The 15,167-nt window shown below is 35.3% G+C and overlaps 1 protein-coding gene across 1 annotated transcript; it reads left to right on the forward strand.

Annotated features, from left to right (window-relative positions):
- Positions 1-341: 341 nt before the first annotated feature.
- Positions 342-13,568, forward strand: LOC123540052 (uncharacterized). The gene is made up of 5 exons (XM_053527489.1): positions 342-357; positions 728-886; positions 10,597-11,622; positions 12,080-12,502; positions 13,558-13,568. The coding sequence occupies exons 1-5, from the start codon at positions 342-344 to the stop codon at positions 13,566-13,568; spliced, it is 1,635 nt and encodes a 544-aa protein (XP_053383464.1).
- The last annotated feature ends 1,599 nt before the right edge of the window (positions 13,569-15,167 follow it).

A 15,167-nucleotide genomic window follows, 5' to 3' on the forward strand; every position in this document is an offset into this window, starting at 1 on the left:
CCCTACCCAAGACAAAACAAAATACTGACCAAGTGGGGAATAAATCCTATTCAAGGTAAATGCCGTGATACAGCAATATATTAAGTAAAAAATCCATCTTTATACTTTATCGGTATCTTCCATAGAAACTGAAGAAAGTTAATCTTGTCTTGACAACATGACAGTTTGCACAGCCAGACCAGGATTCGAACCTGGAACCTCCCCAAAACACAAATTACCATATGTAATTTCCACAGTGTTGGGTTGCTCTGCCAATTGAGCTATCTGGCCAGTGGAACTGCAATATGCTAGCAAAATTATTTTTCGATTTCTGGTTTATACAGCTAAAACGGAGCGTTAAGATGGGAAAAGAAATTGGTATGGGGATTTTCAGTAATCATTCTACTAAATCAACTATGCATTAAAGCTGATTTACCACCTTTTTCTAATTAGCCCACTGAAATTCTCACAAAAAAATATTACATAAAATCCTATTTTAATTTTTAACAAGCATGGTCATAAACAAATACAAACTAGGAGTAGAAAAAAATGTTTGATTCCGGTACTGCAGTATCTTGAATTTCACCCACAGTTGAACCGCAACAGCCTTCAGATTTGTGCCGATGAGGAAGGCAGGGAGTACATTTCTCTAACCCATGAAGTGAAAGAAAAATAAAATCAAAGTGACCTCACAAATGAAATAAAAATTTATGCTATAGAAGGTGACAGTGAAAATTGTCCTATTCAGAACTTGAAGGCTTGTATGCTCACTGTGATCCAAATGCTGAAAAGTTATTTTGCCATGTAAACATGTTTGTCAGATTTGGTACAACACTAAACCAGTCAGCATCAAACAATTCACCAGTATTATGGGCGATATTTCTAGAAATGCACGTCTTGACACACGGTAACTCTGTTTTCAAATAATTTCAATTCCATTTTTTAAACAAAATTAGCTTCTTATAAACAAATCAATACTAAACATTTCACACAGATATAAGAATTGAATGTTACTTTTCTGCAGTCCATTATGTATAAACTGTCAAGAAGTTTACGACTAATTGACATAAACATCGAAGATTGTTCGTTATTGTCAGCTGGTTATTGTACGGTACCATAATTGCATTTTCTGATACACCGCACACTGCCTTCGTGCTAGTGCAACCAAGGGGCTAGATGATGCCGGATGTGAGCTCCGGCGTATAATGCTTATGACCGGATATCGTAACGAAGCATCTGTTTGGTCATACAGCAGAGAAACGACAACAGAGCAGAAAATGAATGTCAAAAATCCTCATCGGATTATCAACTGGCACTAAGGAAAATTCTCAGCTAAATTCAAATGCAGTTCCGGTTCCCATCTCGGATGGTCCAAATCCAACCTATGAGATAAAAAAAAAACACCATGTGCCAACAAGATTCCAGAATGGGAATGTTTAATCCGTCTTCATGCACATTTAACAATTGCACATTCACTCTGCAAAGTACCCTAAATACTCAAAATAAAGCTCAGATTTTTCAGTTATTAAAACTAAAAACATAATTTCAATTTGAAAAAAACAGATTCAGAATTATGTTCACTTTGTTATCTTGTAACAATTCATTGTCCCAGTGCTAAATTTTCCATACCTGATTTAATTCATAGAACACGGGTACATAATACTTGTTGAACTGTTGACAGAAATAAATTGATATAAACACATGTTAACAGATGAATTAATTACAATGTAGTAATTAAATTTAATTTAAGGCCACGCAAAATTTGCCCAAAAAAGAGTTTAATTTGTGGAGTTTTTCCACGTTTATTGATTTGTGAAATGTAGATACTTTTTATTGCAATAAACAGACATATAATGAATTAAATTCCTTACCATTCGCTATCATCCATTCAAATTTTTTCCTTGCTCCAAATTTCAGATGTCAGTGTCACTGACCGACTCTGACACGTGTTTTCTCCAATCATCCTTTCAAATGAATTTCTTGAACGCTATATTCATAAAAATAGAATATCTTTGATAATAGTTACAGTTGTTAAACCACAAATTCCATCCTAGCAACCTCAAAAATCCGATTTTAATTTAATCAAGCCTAAAACTCCAGACCGTCACGATCGCGACGTTGATGTCGGCCATCTTTCTTTTGCTTTTATACAAATGAGTCGTTCGCTTGCGTCCATGACGTCGAAATTAATACGCGTTACCCCAAGTAAAAGCTTGCATTTCAGTATAAAAGTTTGGATTTTTCAAATAGGAAACAAATTAAAGAAGATTTGAAAGTTGTAATTATAAGAATTGAATGGTGTTTTTCTGCGGTTCATCAATGTATGAACTATCAGGAAGTATACACCTAATTTTTACAGAAACACCTTCGGTGTAAACTTCCAGACAGTTCATACATCGATGAACCGCAGAAAAACACCATTCAATTCTTAATAGAAGTCATGGATTCAATCCCTTGCTACGTCATACCAATGACGTAAAGATGGTACCAGAAATTTCCGTTGTTTGGTGCTCAGCATTGAAAGAAAACTGGTTCCCCTGTTTCATACACTCACGGCATGAAATAACATGTTGACAGTGATTTATCAAAACTTAAATGATTTGTTTTACAGTGGACCTAAATGAATCAGAATTAATCAAATCAAAATCGAGATCTAAAGGTAATGTCAGTGATTCCATGGAATGTTTAGTGTTTCTCATTCTGCGTAAAATGTATATATACATGTATCCCGTCCCTGAAATATTTCCAGTGTAGAGATCCTAATGGTTGATTTGTTACTTTCATCAACTAACCGCCATTTTCTTTTAGGCTGCTGGCTTGCTCTTTGTAGTTAAGGGAAAAAGCTGGGAGCCAGGAATTGGAGATTTTCGGATTTTTAAATAGTTTTCATACACTCAGTTCCAAAAGGAAGTGTGCACTTAGTTTTCTGTTATTTTTTCTCGGTTATTTTCATGAAAACTTATAATGTTTGGTACCAAAATTTAAATCAGTTCGGAAACAAATTGATGTGCATTTTAGATTTTGAGTTATACCTGAGAGTTAGTGTATGAAAAGAAATGAAACAAAAACGTCGGGGAATTTTTTGAAATATTTAAACTTAAAAAGTGCACACTTTCTTTTGGAACTGAGTATTGTAAAATCCTATCATAAAACTGGCTTGCCGAGGCAATTTGCGTATTGCCGTAAGGCTAATCGTGTGTCACGCTGCATTGTTGCCTGGTATTTAGTGTGACATATCGCACTGTCGTATGTCATATCGTGTATCACTTTGCAATGTTGTGTAGTATTTCGTGAGTCACGTCGCATTGACGTGTGACGTATCATGTCTCACATTGCATTGTCGTGTGGCATATTGTGTCTTACATCGCATTGTCGTGTGGCATATTTTGAATCAGGCCACATTGTCGTGTGGCCTATCGTATGTCACTTCGCATTGTTGTGTAGCATATCGTGTGTCTCCTTGTGTCTGTGTTATATCGTGTGTTACGTCGCATTGTCGTGTGGTATATCGTGTTTTTACATAGCATTGTTATATGGTATATTGTGTGTCACGTCGTATTGTCTTATGGCATATCGTGTGTCAACTGCCTCAAAAATAGTGTGCAGTTACACCATCTTATTCCTGACTTTGAAAAAATACCTCAGACCTTGCGAAGGGAAAGTAACTTCCTCTTGTAAATTTACTGTAAAAGTGTAAATTACTTATTTACGCGATATAGGTCTTCCAAAACCCGTAACGGAAGCAATTAATAATTCTAGTTAATAGTTTATTGTCAAATCTACTCCGAAATAGTGTATCCGAATCATTTACAACGATGTCCGTTATACCAAATAATAAGTTCATACCATATTTAGTGTTCTAAACACAGATTTTACAGCAAGTCTGGCAGTTATCACTCTGTCAGTTAATTAATACACATTGATGTCAATGTTAAAAGTCACTGAGATTAAAGAATTTGTCCTTCGCTGTTACTAGTTCAAAATCCCTTTTGAGACTGCAGAATTATTTCATAAAAAGTAAAAAAAATCCCGGTGGTTTTATCAGAGCACTCGCCCGTGGATTGATTAATGATCAGAGATTGTCTCGGGTCTTTCTGGTACTATTTGAAAACTACAGTCGGCGAACGATAATGAAAATAGCGCGAAAATGTCAGGCGAGTCTAAGACAGATAATTTAGGTTGGTCAGATGTCATGGTATAGAGATAGACCCTAACATTTTCATTGATAGAAATACATTAAATAAAGTCTAGAAATTGATATCCAAGTCCTTGAAATTAACAAAAATGATTTCACAAATGTACAATGTATGACAGTTTTGCTAATATCAGTAACAGAAATTTTAATATTTAATTCAAAGTTGTGATCCGCAAAGAATGTCAACTCTTGCCTTGGGCTAGTACTTTAAAGCAGAGATATTCATTAGTTTACTTCCCTTGCAATTACACAATAGAGTAGAAAACGAAAACGGTTTAAAACACAAGAATATACATTTTTGCACAACAAAATCGTTTAGGATTTATTAATATGTGCTTGATTTAACCCTGAAACACTGGTTCCTATGATTTTGTCAACTTACTTATGGTAAAAAATAACTTTTAACAAGCCGATAATAAAATGAAATACCAGTAAGTATTTTATAGTGCAGATAATACAGTTTTGCTTGTATCGAAATGTCACAGTAGAAGCACTCTTGTAATACAGAACACCTGGTAGGATTAGTAAAGGTGCAATTATATTGATCTCTTTTTCCTATGCCTACATGGTAAATTAGAAAGGAATTCGTATGATGTAGTACACACTATGTACCCGGATAATCTTAACTCTGTTCAGCGATCCTAACTCAGTGCCAACATGGCGGATATAAAGCCGATACAGCTTTGTTTTCTGTGTAATTTCAATGTATAAAAGAATGTTTCGGTTGTTATATTTGTCTCCATTGATCAAGTGTATATTTATTTCAAAATGTATCATGTTAAATATATCAACCCTTGTGTTTTCAGGTGAAGTACCGACGAACAAGGCAAACTTTTCAATGAAACATTATACAAAAAATCTTAAAAAATACTTATATGCTTTTGATGCCTCTACTATTTTGTTGTTCGAAGGAAAAAATATACTGTTTTATAGGCCCGTTTACACTATGTTGTTAACCCACTACATGTTGACACAATACATGTTCAAATGTACTGACAGCGAGAAAAGGGATAAACACCTAACTTCGAGTTGATAAAAACCGAACTCAGTTTACACGAGGAATGGATAAAAACCTAACTTACACGAAATCGCGGGAAGGATAAACACCTAACTGACTAGTATTCTACAGAAATGAACGAGTTGACATGTACATAGTCTCATTATTGTAAACATTACTTTACTTTATAAGCGGTATTGTCTTCAAACTTTGTCATTAATTTTACAAGATGTTATATGTATGCCCACTACAGTCAAACATTTTTTCATAATTTTAATATTATGCAAATAGCAATGTTTGCAAAAATCTGGATATACCCTCGAAAATAATTCAATATAAAAGTCAAAATTATTATATAATTATATCAGAAATTATTTAATACCACCAATGTTTGAAGTTCTGTAACCACCAACCTTCTCTCCCCCCCCCCCCCCCCATCTCTCTCTCTCTCTCTCTCTCTCACGCACACACTGTTTCAGAAGAATTGCGTTTATTTCAAATCTTGTATTTCTCATAGTGTAAGAGCTTTTATAGAGGTGCTAATGGAAAATTTTTTATGTTGTTTAAATGCGATTAGATTTATGATTAATTATTAAATATAATATTTTTCAGACGGTAAGTAGGGAAGAAAAGTGTGTGTGTGTGTGTGGAGGGGGGTGGGGGTGATCATGGACTGACAGGCCAGGGGTGTGGAAATCCACACATTTTAAACCTTCATGAAACTGCAAATAGACTGGGGAGTTCTTTATTTAGGATAATGAAAAGAAAAGCATATCACAGTAACTGTGGTAAAAAATAAGCTGTTAAAATATTTGCCTTTTAAAGTTTATAAAAGTCTGAAATCGCACAAGCAGGATTCGTGATCTTTTGATGCCTTGCCAAAAACACGGTCCACGCAATGGTACAAAGCCAGATGAATTCAGAGAAAGACTCTTAAAACGTTCCGACTTATTTTTAGTCATATTTGCGATCTCTGTGTGCTTTTGGTTATCATTTGACTGACTACTGACTCCAATAATTCCTTTGACAGTGACTTATTGTCTCAGCAGTTGGAATTCTACTAACATACTTGTCGAAATACTTTTTTAAGTTGTTTACGTTTCTGATTATTTTATCATAGTCATCGAGTTACAGTGTGCGCATGACCTAGTCAAAGAACCAATCAGATCATGGAAAGTGATGCTTAAAGACACAGATGCATGTTTTTTTATAAAACTGCAGCAATCGAGAGACTGTCAGCAAGTACATCACGGATTTTATACATTAAATTATCTTTATCACCTCCATACATTTGAAGCAACACTTAATCTAAATGATATATTTTGTTTTCTCATTTTAAACGTGAAAAATTCTGCTTGTCCGTGGACACACAGAATGAAAAATGCACTTGTCTGCTGGCAAAAAAATCACGAGTTGGACAAGTTGGATATAGGAATCCAACATCCCTGCAGGACAGGGTGGGTCAAAGAACTTCGAGCATCTATAGATCATACATAAAGCACAGACGAACAGCTATGTTTTCGTTTGGTTGGGTGTTTATCCATTCTAAGTTCGTATTTATCCAGCACTGTTTCCTATACCAGTCAGGAATTATCCGCAAATCTAAACCCACCTCATAATCAATACAGTTTTTAAGCTATAAAAATGAATTTCAAACTTTGATACTGTTAAACATTGTCTAAGAGATGTTTATTGAACTAATACAGTTGATAAGTAATGTGACATGTCGATTGAAATATTTAGTACTCAAAACATGTTATCAATACAGGATATTTTGGCTATCAAAAGTTTTACGCTAACATTGCATACTAACATAAAAACATGAAAGAAGACAAGGAAATTAACCACATACATCGTCTTTCTGTCAGCCATGTTGGAACAGAGTTAGGATTATCCGGGTACATAGTGTGTAGTAGTCGCAGTTTGACCGCGATGGTTGACTTTAGACTGATTATTCATATCGACTATTTCATTGTAGAAATATGGTGTGCTTAGGTTAGCCGTGTGTTTAAATTTATGAATGCAAAGATATGAAGTGTTTAACGTACACTCCTTTTCCATAATAGGCTGTGCCTCATTATGTATTACAATACAAAGGTCAACCATCGGGGTCAGGTTGCGTCCACTGTACTTGTCAAATAGAAATCAACATTACTTGATTGGTGAAATAACTCAGGTGGCTAAGCTGTGCAGTGCGAAATATAGCTCGAGTTCGAAACTCGCAAGAGGTTTATTGTACCCCCCCCCCCCACCCCCCCTCGACAACAAAGTTGTAAGGGAGGGTATACTGGTTTCAGGTTGTCTGTTTGTCCGTCCGTCTGTCTGTCTGTCTGTCAGTCTGTCCGTAGACACAATCTTGTGCGCACCATCTCTCCTCATCCCCTTGACACAATTTAATGAAACTTCACACACAAGTGGTCAGTAACAACATTAGTCGTGCATGGGGCATGTTAGGTTCTTTCAGAAAAAAAATTGCAGAGTTACGGGACTTTGTTTTTAATTACTTTACTATATACATAGACACAATCTTGTGCACACCATCTCTCCTCATTCCCTTGACACAATTTAATGAAACTTCACACAAATGAACAGTAACAACAGTAGTTGTGCATGGGGCATGTTAGGTTCTTTCAACAGCAGAGTTATGGGACTTTGTTTCTTGTTAACATACTATGTACATGCAGTCTGCATATGCAATCTTGTGCGCGCCTAATCTTCCGAACCCTTGCACACAATTTAATGAAACTTCACACAAGTGATCAGTACCAACCCTAGTTGTGCATGGTGCATGTTACGTCCTTTAAGATAAATATTCTGCATAGTTATGGGACTTTGTTTTTTGTTACTATACTGTATAAATACAGTCTATATACATGCAGTACACATCTTTATGCAATCTTGTGTGCGTCAAATTGCAACGTACTATGTCAGTGCATGCGGGGGGTACATTCATCACCTTTAGTGATAGCTCTAGTTATACCAGATTTCATCAACAGTATGGAACTACATTTTGGACTACTTTACATGTAACACTGAGTAGTCACTTCCTGTTTGGTGTAATCGGTCCTGAAAGGAAAACTTTCTATTCTCAAAAAGTGTTATTTTCACATATATTGTACCAGTAACCTAAATGCATGAAAAATATCAGTTTCAGTTTGATACAATCAATTTTTAAGGTTTTATGGCTTTTTCAGTAATGTATGCTAGCGTGTCAAATTTCCTTCAAAAAAGCTGTCGCGACAAACTATATGACCAATTTTCCTTGCTTGGGCGTTTTTTGCCATATTTTATCAATTTTTACCATAAACTGCACTCAAATCACACAATTTTACTGTAAAATATACCTAAACTCACCCCTGGCAACTACAATTTAGCAATATTTAGTTTTTACACCCTAAACAGTGAAATTGAAATATTTTTAGTTTTTCTACACTTTCTCTGCAAAATTGCACTAAAACTGTCATTTTCTATCATAATCTGGCCAAACTAGCCAATTTACAGCCACATCCAAACAAGTTTCAATTTTTACCCCTGCTCATCGTCTAGGTTACATTCTACCACGCCAGTTCATTTTTTTTATTTCATATAAACAATAAAATATTCAGACCTCATTTTCAGCACTTTACATAATTTCAATGATATAAAAACCATATATAATCATTTAGTATGATATGTCTTCTTATAAAAAAAATTAGAAAATATTGACATGTTATGTTACATATAAGAAAAATAATCTGTTCCGAGAAACATCACCCTCTAAAATGCCTAAACAAAAATAGCCGTTTAGCAATTACGCGTATGTAGACATTTTCTCAAAGAATAAAACTTATTCTTCGAAATTCACAATGAAAATGGTCTAGAACTCAATATAATAAGCGATAAAACTAAGCCAATAATGTAACTGTCACATCCTCATATGACTCAGTATACAACAACATGGAACTACATTTTGGACTACTTCACAGGTAACACTGAGTAGTCACCTCCTGTTTGGAGTAATCAGTCCTTGAATTGATAGGTATTACAGCCTCCTCATTTAAATGGAGATGTACCCCGTGCAACTTGACTGATTCCGTAAGAGGCCTGTTACAACGCAACACGCATCTTATCGTTAACATGTTGTAATATCTAAACTGTAATTCTTGTTTCAATACTGGAAATTCTATGCTGACAAAACAAAACCCCTTTTCTCAGGAACTTTATAAAAGCTCAAAACACGCCGACTGACATTCGTCTGCGTACAGTTAATTATAATGTTGCCGTAAACTACAATTTTATGTACTTTTGGAAGATATCAATTTAAGCAAAGCAAAAGTAATCAATTTAATACATACAAACTATTCAGACTGCTTACTTGTTAGGACATTAGGATATCAGGGGAACATATACAGAACTACCATGGCCAGCATGCATTAGTAAGAATATTTATTTTAGTTAACCGTCTAGCAGTATCATACTTCCGTGACAGTATTTCTAATCATTGTGATAGAGTACATGTGTTTTATACGTATAAGAATATATGATAAGACAGGTGACTTTAATTTTGACCTTGAGGAGATGTACCTCATGCCACATCTTATGGGGTTTATATTTCACAACTTATCAGATTTACCAGAGCCTGTAGTCAGGCTGAAGACTTCAATCTACGTAATATTGCCATTTTCAAAACGCTTCTTCAGCGGCGCTACTCCTTTCATAAGCTTCGTTAATAGTTTGCTAAATGTATCACCGTAATTGGGAATAAGTGATTAAATTCCGCAGTAATTTTAAGAGTCTTCTGCGACAAGGTATGTCACAACCTTATTTTTATGGAGATGTGATTTACAAACATCGTAAAATTCTAAAGCATATCCACAATTCCGACCATTATCTTATAAAATTATCAAACTTTTTATTGCTAGAGACTATGACCGTATTGTTATAAGACACACTGAGCCTTTTTATAGTTGGTCAGTACGATTTCCTCTATTGTGCGATAACGTGACAGGTGGGGGACTCCTCTTAAATTCCCTCCTTTGGACGAACTGGTTTAGATATTTGTCCCATGCCCTGCTTCGTTGTGCCCTTAATTGGGGTTGCCTTGGTGGTCTGGCTTCTAGTACATAATATAATGTTAATTCTTCCATGTGTTTTGTTTTATATATCTTTACTTAAGAATATTTTGTGTTTTACGATGTGTTTTTGTGGATACTGTTTCATGTGTTAGGGATTCACCTGGCGGGGAGTAAATTTATTTACACCGTCTTGTCATATAGGAATATGGTAGGGCTTAAACAGTGAGGTTAGGGTGCACGTACCTGGTGTTTTGCCATTGAACGATCCAAGGCAGTGTCCTCCTGTGTTACTCCTTCACGTGTTTTTTGTGTGTATATTTATTACTATTTAGAACGACCTCATTGAAAATAACTTCTTTCCTTTCTTTTAGAATATTTGAAGGCAAACAAACCAAGCATCAGCGAAGAAATTAAGCCTATTTTGCATGCAACTGATCAGAAAAACAAGAAATACTTACAGAATACATGTAAACAATTTGGAATAAATTCAGAAGAAGTTGAGGAGTTAACTAAAGATATATGCAAAGATATCAAAGCAGGGTCTGATAATATATTACGGGTTTGGCCAGCATACAGAGAAAACAACAGAACGGATATTGTCTTCGTAGTCATTACAGATACAAGTTTAGATTCACCAAAAGATATAGATTATGTTTACGATTTTGAAATTGTTTTAAGGGCAGATGGGGACACGAATGAAGAAAATAGAATAGTAATTGAACACGAAGTGGAATCAGATAATTATATAAGTGATACACGAAGTGAGGAAATGCGAAATGTTATAAATGGAAATTCTGATACATTAGGAAAACAGCATAGTAACATTACCATGATTTCTGCCAGTTCAATGAAGTCTTTTGGCTACTTGACTAATAATCATAAAATGGAAAGAGAAGACTGCATTACATTATTTGTTCATGTCAAAGGGTTGATTCCAATAAAAGAGAAGTGCTTCCCTAAAACGTTGGGAGGTTTTAATGTCGATATTCGTGAAGATGTTTTTCAAGTATATACCAGTAGAAAACCAAATGAGTGGCATAAAGATTTAAAGATGGGATGCCGAATTGGTTTGCAGGGGGTGAACGGTTATGGAACTCTCGGAGGAATCATTGAACATCCACATCATGGAATATGTTTTATAACATGTGCGCATGTTTTACTTAATGTTGAAGAACTGCAGATGAATAAGACACCTCCAATTACCTGTTATCAACCAAGTTTTGATAAAGAGGCCGCCTCTAACCATTTTCGCTGTGGCGAACTTAAAGACCATAAAATAGGAGAAGTAGTAGGAAGGGAAGCTGGTGTTGATGCTGCATTGGTGAAAATAGATGAATCAAGGAAGCCGGTTAATGGAATCTTTCCTGAAATTAGCTCGGATGACGTTAAATTGTCTGGTATGTTGTGTTCTAAATTTTATATTTTCCTTTTTATAGACCATAGCGTATATGATTTTTTATAAATATTTCATAGAGTATAGAAAATAATTTTGTTTTGAATTACCTTGTATGTGGTTGCTTATAAAACTCATGAAGAATAAATTGAAATAGCATTTTACCAGATATTATCTCATGACGGCCTCGCAGCTCAGTGGAAGTCGCAATTTTTCTTCCTGCTGCCTGGAACAGATTGTTTGGTTCGATTCACTAGCAATCTTAAATGATACTAATATATCAATTTTAAAAAATACCATCAATATTGTTTCTTTTGCAAAACAAGTATTTTAGCACCCTCAATGCACTTACAAACATCAAAGAACTAAAATTAAGGTCAATTGATTAGAAATATCCTGTTACAAATATGCAATATAACACGGTATTATGTAACAAATATATCATTTTATTTGTGTAAAAGGGTTTGATGCAGACTGTACACTAAGATACACATCTGGAATGGTTTACGATACGGAACCATTTCTTCGACAGAAAGATAAACATATTGTAAAATATGGCGCAACTACGCTTCTGAAGCAGGGACGATTCGGGTTTTATGGAGCAAAAACGATGGTGTTTGGCCACTTTCTTCTTAGTAACCAGTTTCAAATATATAATATGGAAAAGCCATTTGCTCTTCCGGGTGACTCTGGATCTCTTGTGTTTAGTGTATCTGACAATGGACTCGTCGCTATAGGTCTTTTGGCTGGCGGAAGTAAAGGATACGCAATTGTTACGCCAATATGTGATATACTCCATGCGATCGGTTGTTCACCACCATACTCCCTTAAAGCATTCCAAGAAGTCGACGACCGGATAGATGATACCGAAATCAATCACAAAGGTAATTGTTTCATGCCTTTATTTTTAAGCATCAAAGTTTAACTTGTTATGACTTTCTAAAAGACCTTAAACGCTGTTGCTCAATAATTACAAATGATGAACTTCTATCCTTAACATTTTTAGCGTTACGTAGTTTGTGGCTATTCGAAATATCTTTCATTTAAAGGATACTTTATTGTAATAGCTATAAATATTTCAAACTAGAAATTGTTTTATAACTGTCTTTAAATGAAATCCTAAAATTAAGAAAAAGATGTTATCTCCTTTTTCGTATAACTTAGAATGAAGCAGGGATTAGAACTTATGATAAATAAGGAATGTTTGGTCACCTGTGGCTTTTCATTCTTTATTTATCAACCAAATAATCTTTAGCCTGCTGGCGGCAAGACTAATTCCACGGACATATAGGCTGATCGCCAGTGAAATATTTCGATTTTGACCCTCCTGCCACGGAAATCACATGTATAAAAATATTATTTTAGCGATCCGTTTTTAGGCAAAAGTATGTTTCTCTCCAAAGTCAATAAAATTTGGGTGCTGAAAATTTTTAAAGCTTCATCAACATAACATATATTAGAAAAACTTTAGTGTGGCCATAGTTTTAGCTGACTCAAATTAGTTTGAACAATCTTGATAGATCTTGAAATTATTATATCAATTTTATATGGAATTATTAAAAAAGAAAAGAAAAGAAAAATCTGTTCTGAAAACATATCCCATGCTTGTAACAGAGTGTATGTCATTTTTTTAAACTGCCTAGTGTCACATCAGAGAGACTAGTGCAGCACATCAGTTACCGATTTATGTGAATGATCAAAACGGAACAATGCCAGTGTGTTTCCATTTGAAGCTTAAAATAATTCTTGTTAAGGTTTTGCGTGCAAGTACATATAGCAATTATAAAAAGGTATATAACTTTGAAACTAATTTTATGCCTCCGGAGGTTAGCATATTAAAATCGCACTACTGACAGCAGTCAATCATCCTATTAAGCTAATATGTGTGGCGTCTCTTGACTAAAGTGTTCTCTGGTTATTAATTGCATTTTATTTTCAGGGTCTTTATGACCTTAATCTTTTGAATTACTTAACCGAAAAGAAACGAAAACGGTCATCTACTTACCGCAATCAGAAATGTTAAAAACTTTGATGACTGTAGGTCAAGACATCCTTAGGTATTGAGGGGACTTCTTTCAGTCTGAAGGTCTTTTAAACCTTGACGTTTTACCTACTGATCCACAAAGCAAAAGTGTAATCTACTGACCACTGGCAATCAACTCTGTCATTTGATGCCTGTAGATTTAGGCTAGGGCGTTCTTTAGTTATTGTCCGGAAATTGTTGTTAGTTTGACAGTCATTAATTCCGTGGCCTTTGACGTACTAATTCTCAAAACAATAATGTTATCAACTGACCACATATAATCATCCGATGAAGCTTGGCGACAGTAGGCCGATGTCTGAATGAAAACGACAGTTGTCAACTTTTATAGGATGATTTGATGTATAACTATCAGAACACAATTTCCAGTCAATTACTAGAGGCTGTGGTGTTGGCCTACAGAAGACAAACTTCATAGGCTAACTGCCTCTAGTCAATAGAGCACCAATACTTATACTGCTCTAGGTTTCAGTAGATTGAAGATCAATGTCACAATAACCTTGATACTGAAATACACCCCCCCCCCCCCCCCCCCCCCCCCCCCCCCCCCCCCCCCCCCCCCCCAAAAAAAAAAAAATGGGGGTGCAGTAAAACACCATGTCACCTATGCGTGAAACATGGATAATAATGCATAATACACATGACAGTTTTTTTTATCAGTAGTTTGCAAATTGATATCTTAAATTCATTTACGCACCTACCGTTATTTGTGGAGATATGTGCACGTGAGCGTGAATATGGATTTTTATAGAACAGTCATCAGGAGTAGAGTAATTATCTTACTTTTATACGTTCAAATAAGGTAAATAAAATAATAGGTAAAGTGTTAAAAGATTGTATAATTCGATTTCGAACACTGAGCCGTGAATACACATTTAATGAATTAAATACTACGGTACGATGAATTTTTGCTTATGTTTATTTTTTATTTCATTTCTTTTATGCCCCCGAAGGGAGGCATATAGTTTTTGAACCGTCTGTCAGTCTGTCGGTCTGTCGGTCCGTCCGTCCGTCTGTCTGTCCGTAGACACAATCTTGTGCGCACCATCTCTCCTCATCCCCTTGACAGACTTTAATGAAACTCACACAAGTGATCAGTAACAACAGTAGTTGTGCATGGGGCATGTTAGGTTCTTTCAACGACAAAAAATGCAGAGTTATGGGACTTTGTTTCTTGTTAACATACAATGTATATACAGTCTGCATATGCAGTCTTGTGTGCGCCTAATCTTCCGAACCCTTGCACACAATTTAATGAAACTTGACACAAGTAATCAGTGCCAACCCTAGTTGTGCAAGGTGCATGTTATGTTCTTTTAGATAAATATGCATAGTTATGGGACTTTGTTTTTTGTCACTAAACTGTATAGATACAGTCTATATACATACAGTCAGCATAATTATGCAATCTTGTGTGCGTCAAATTGCAATGCACTGTGTCAGTGAATGCGGGGGAGGGGGGGGGGGGGTACATTCATCACCTTTAGTGATAGCTCTAGTTAATAGTG

This window comes from Mercenaria mercenaria, chromosome 16 (genome assembly GCF_021730395.1).
Source record: "Mercenaria mercenaria strain notata chromosome 16, MADL_Memer_1, whole genome shotgun sequence".
NCBI lineage: Eukaryota > Metazoa > Mollusca > Bivalvia > Venerida > Veneridae > Mercenaria > Mercenaria mercenaria.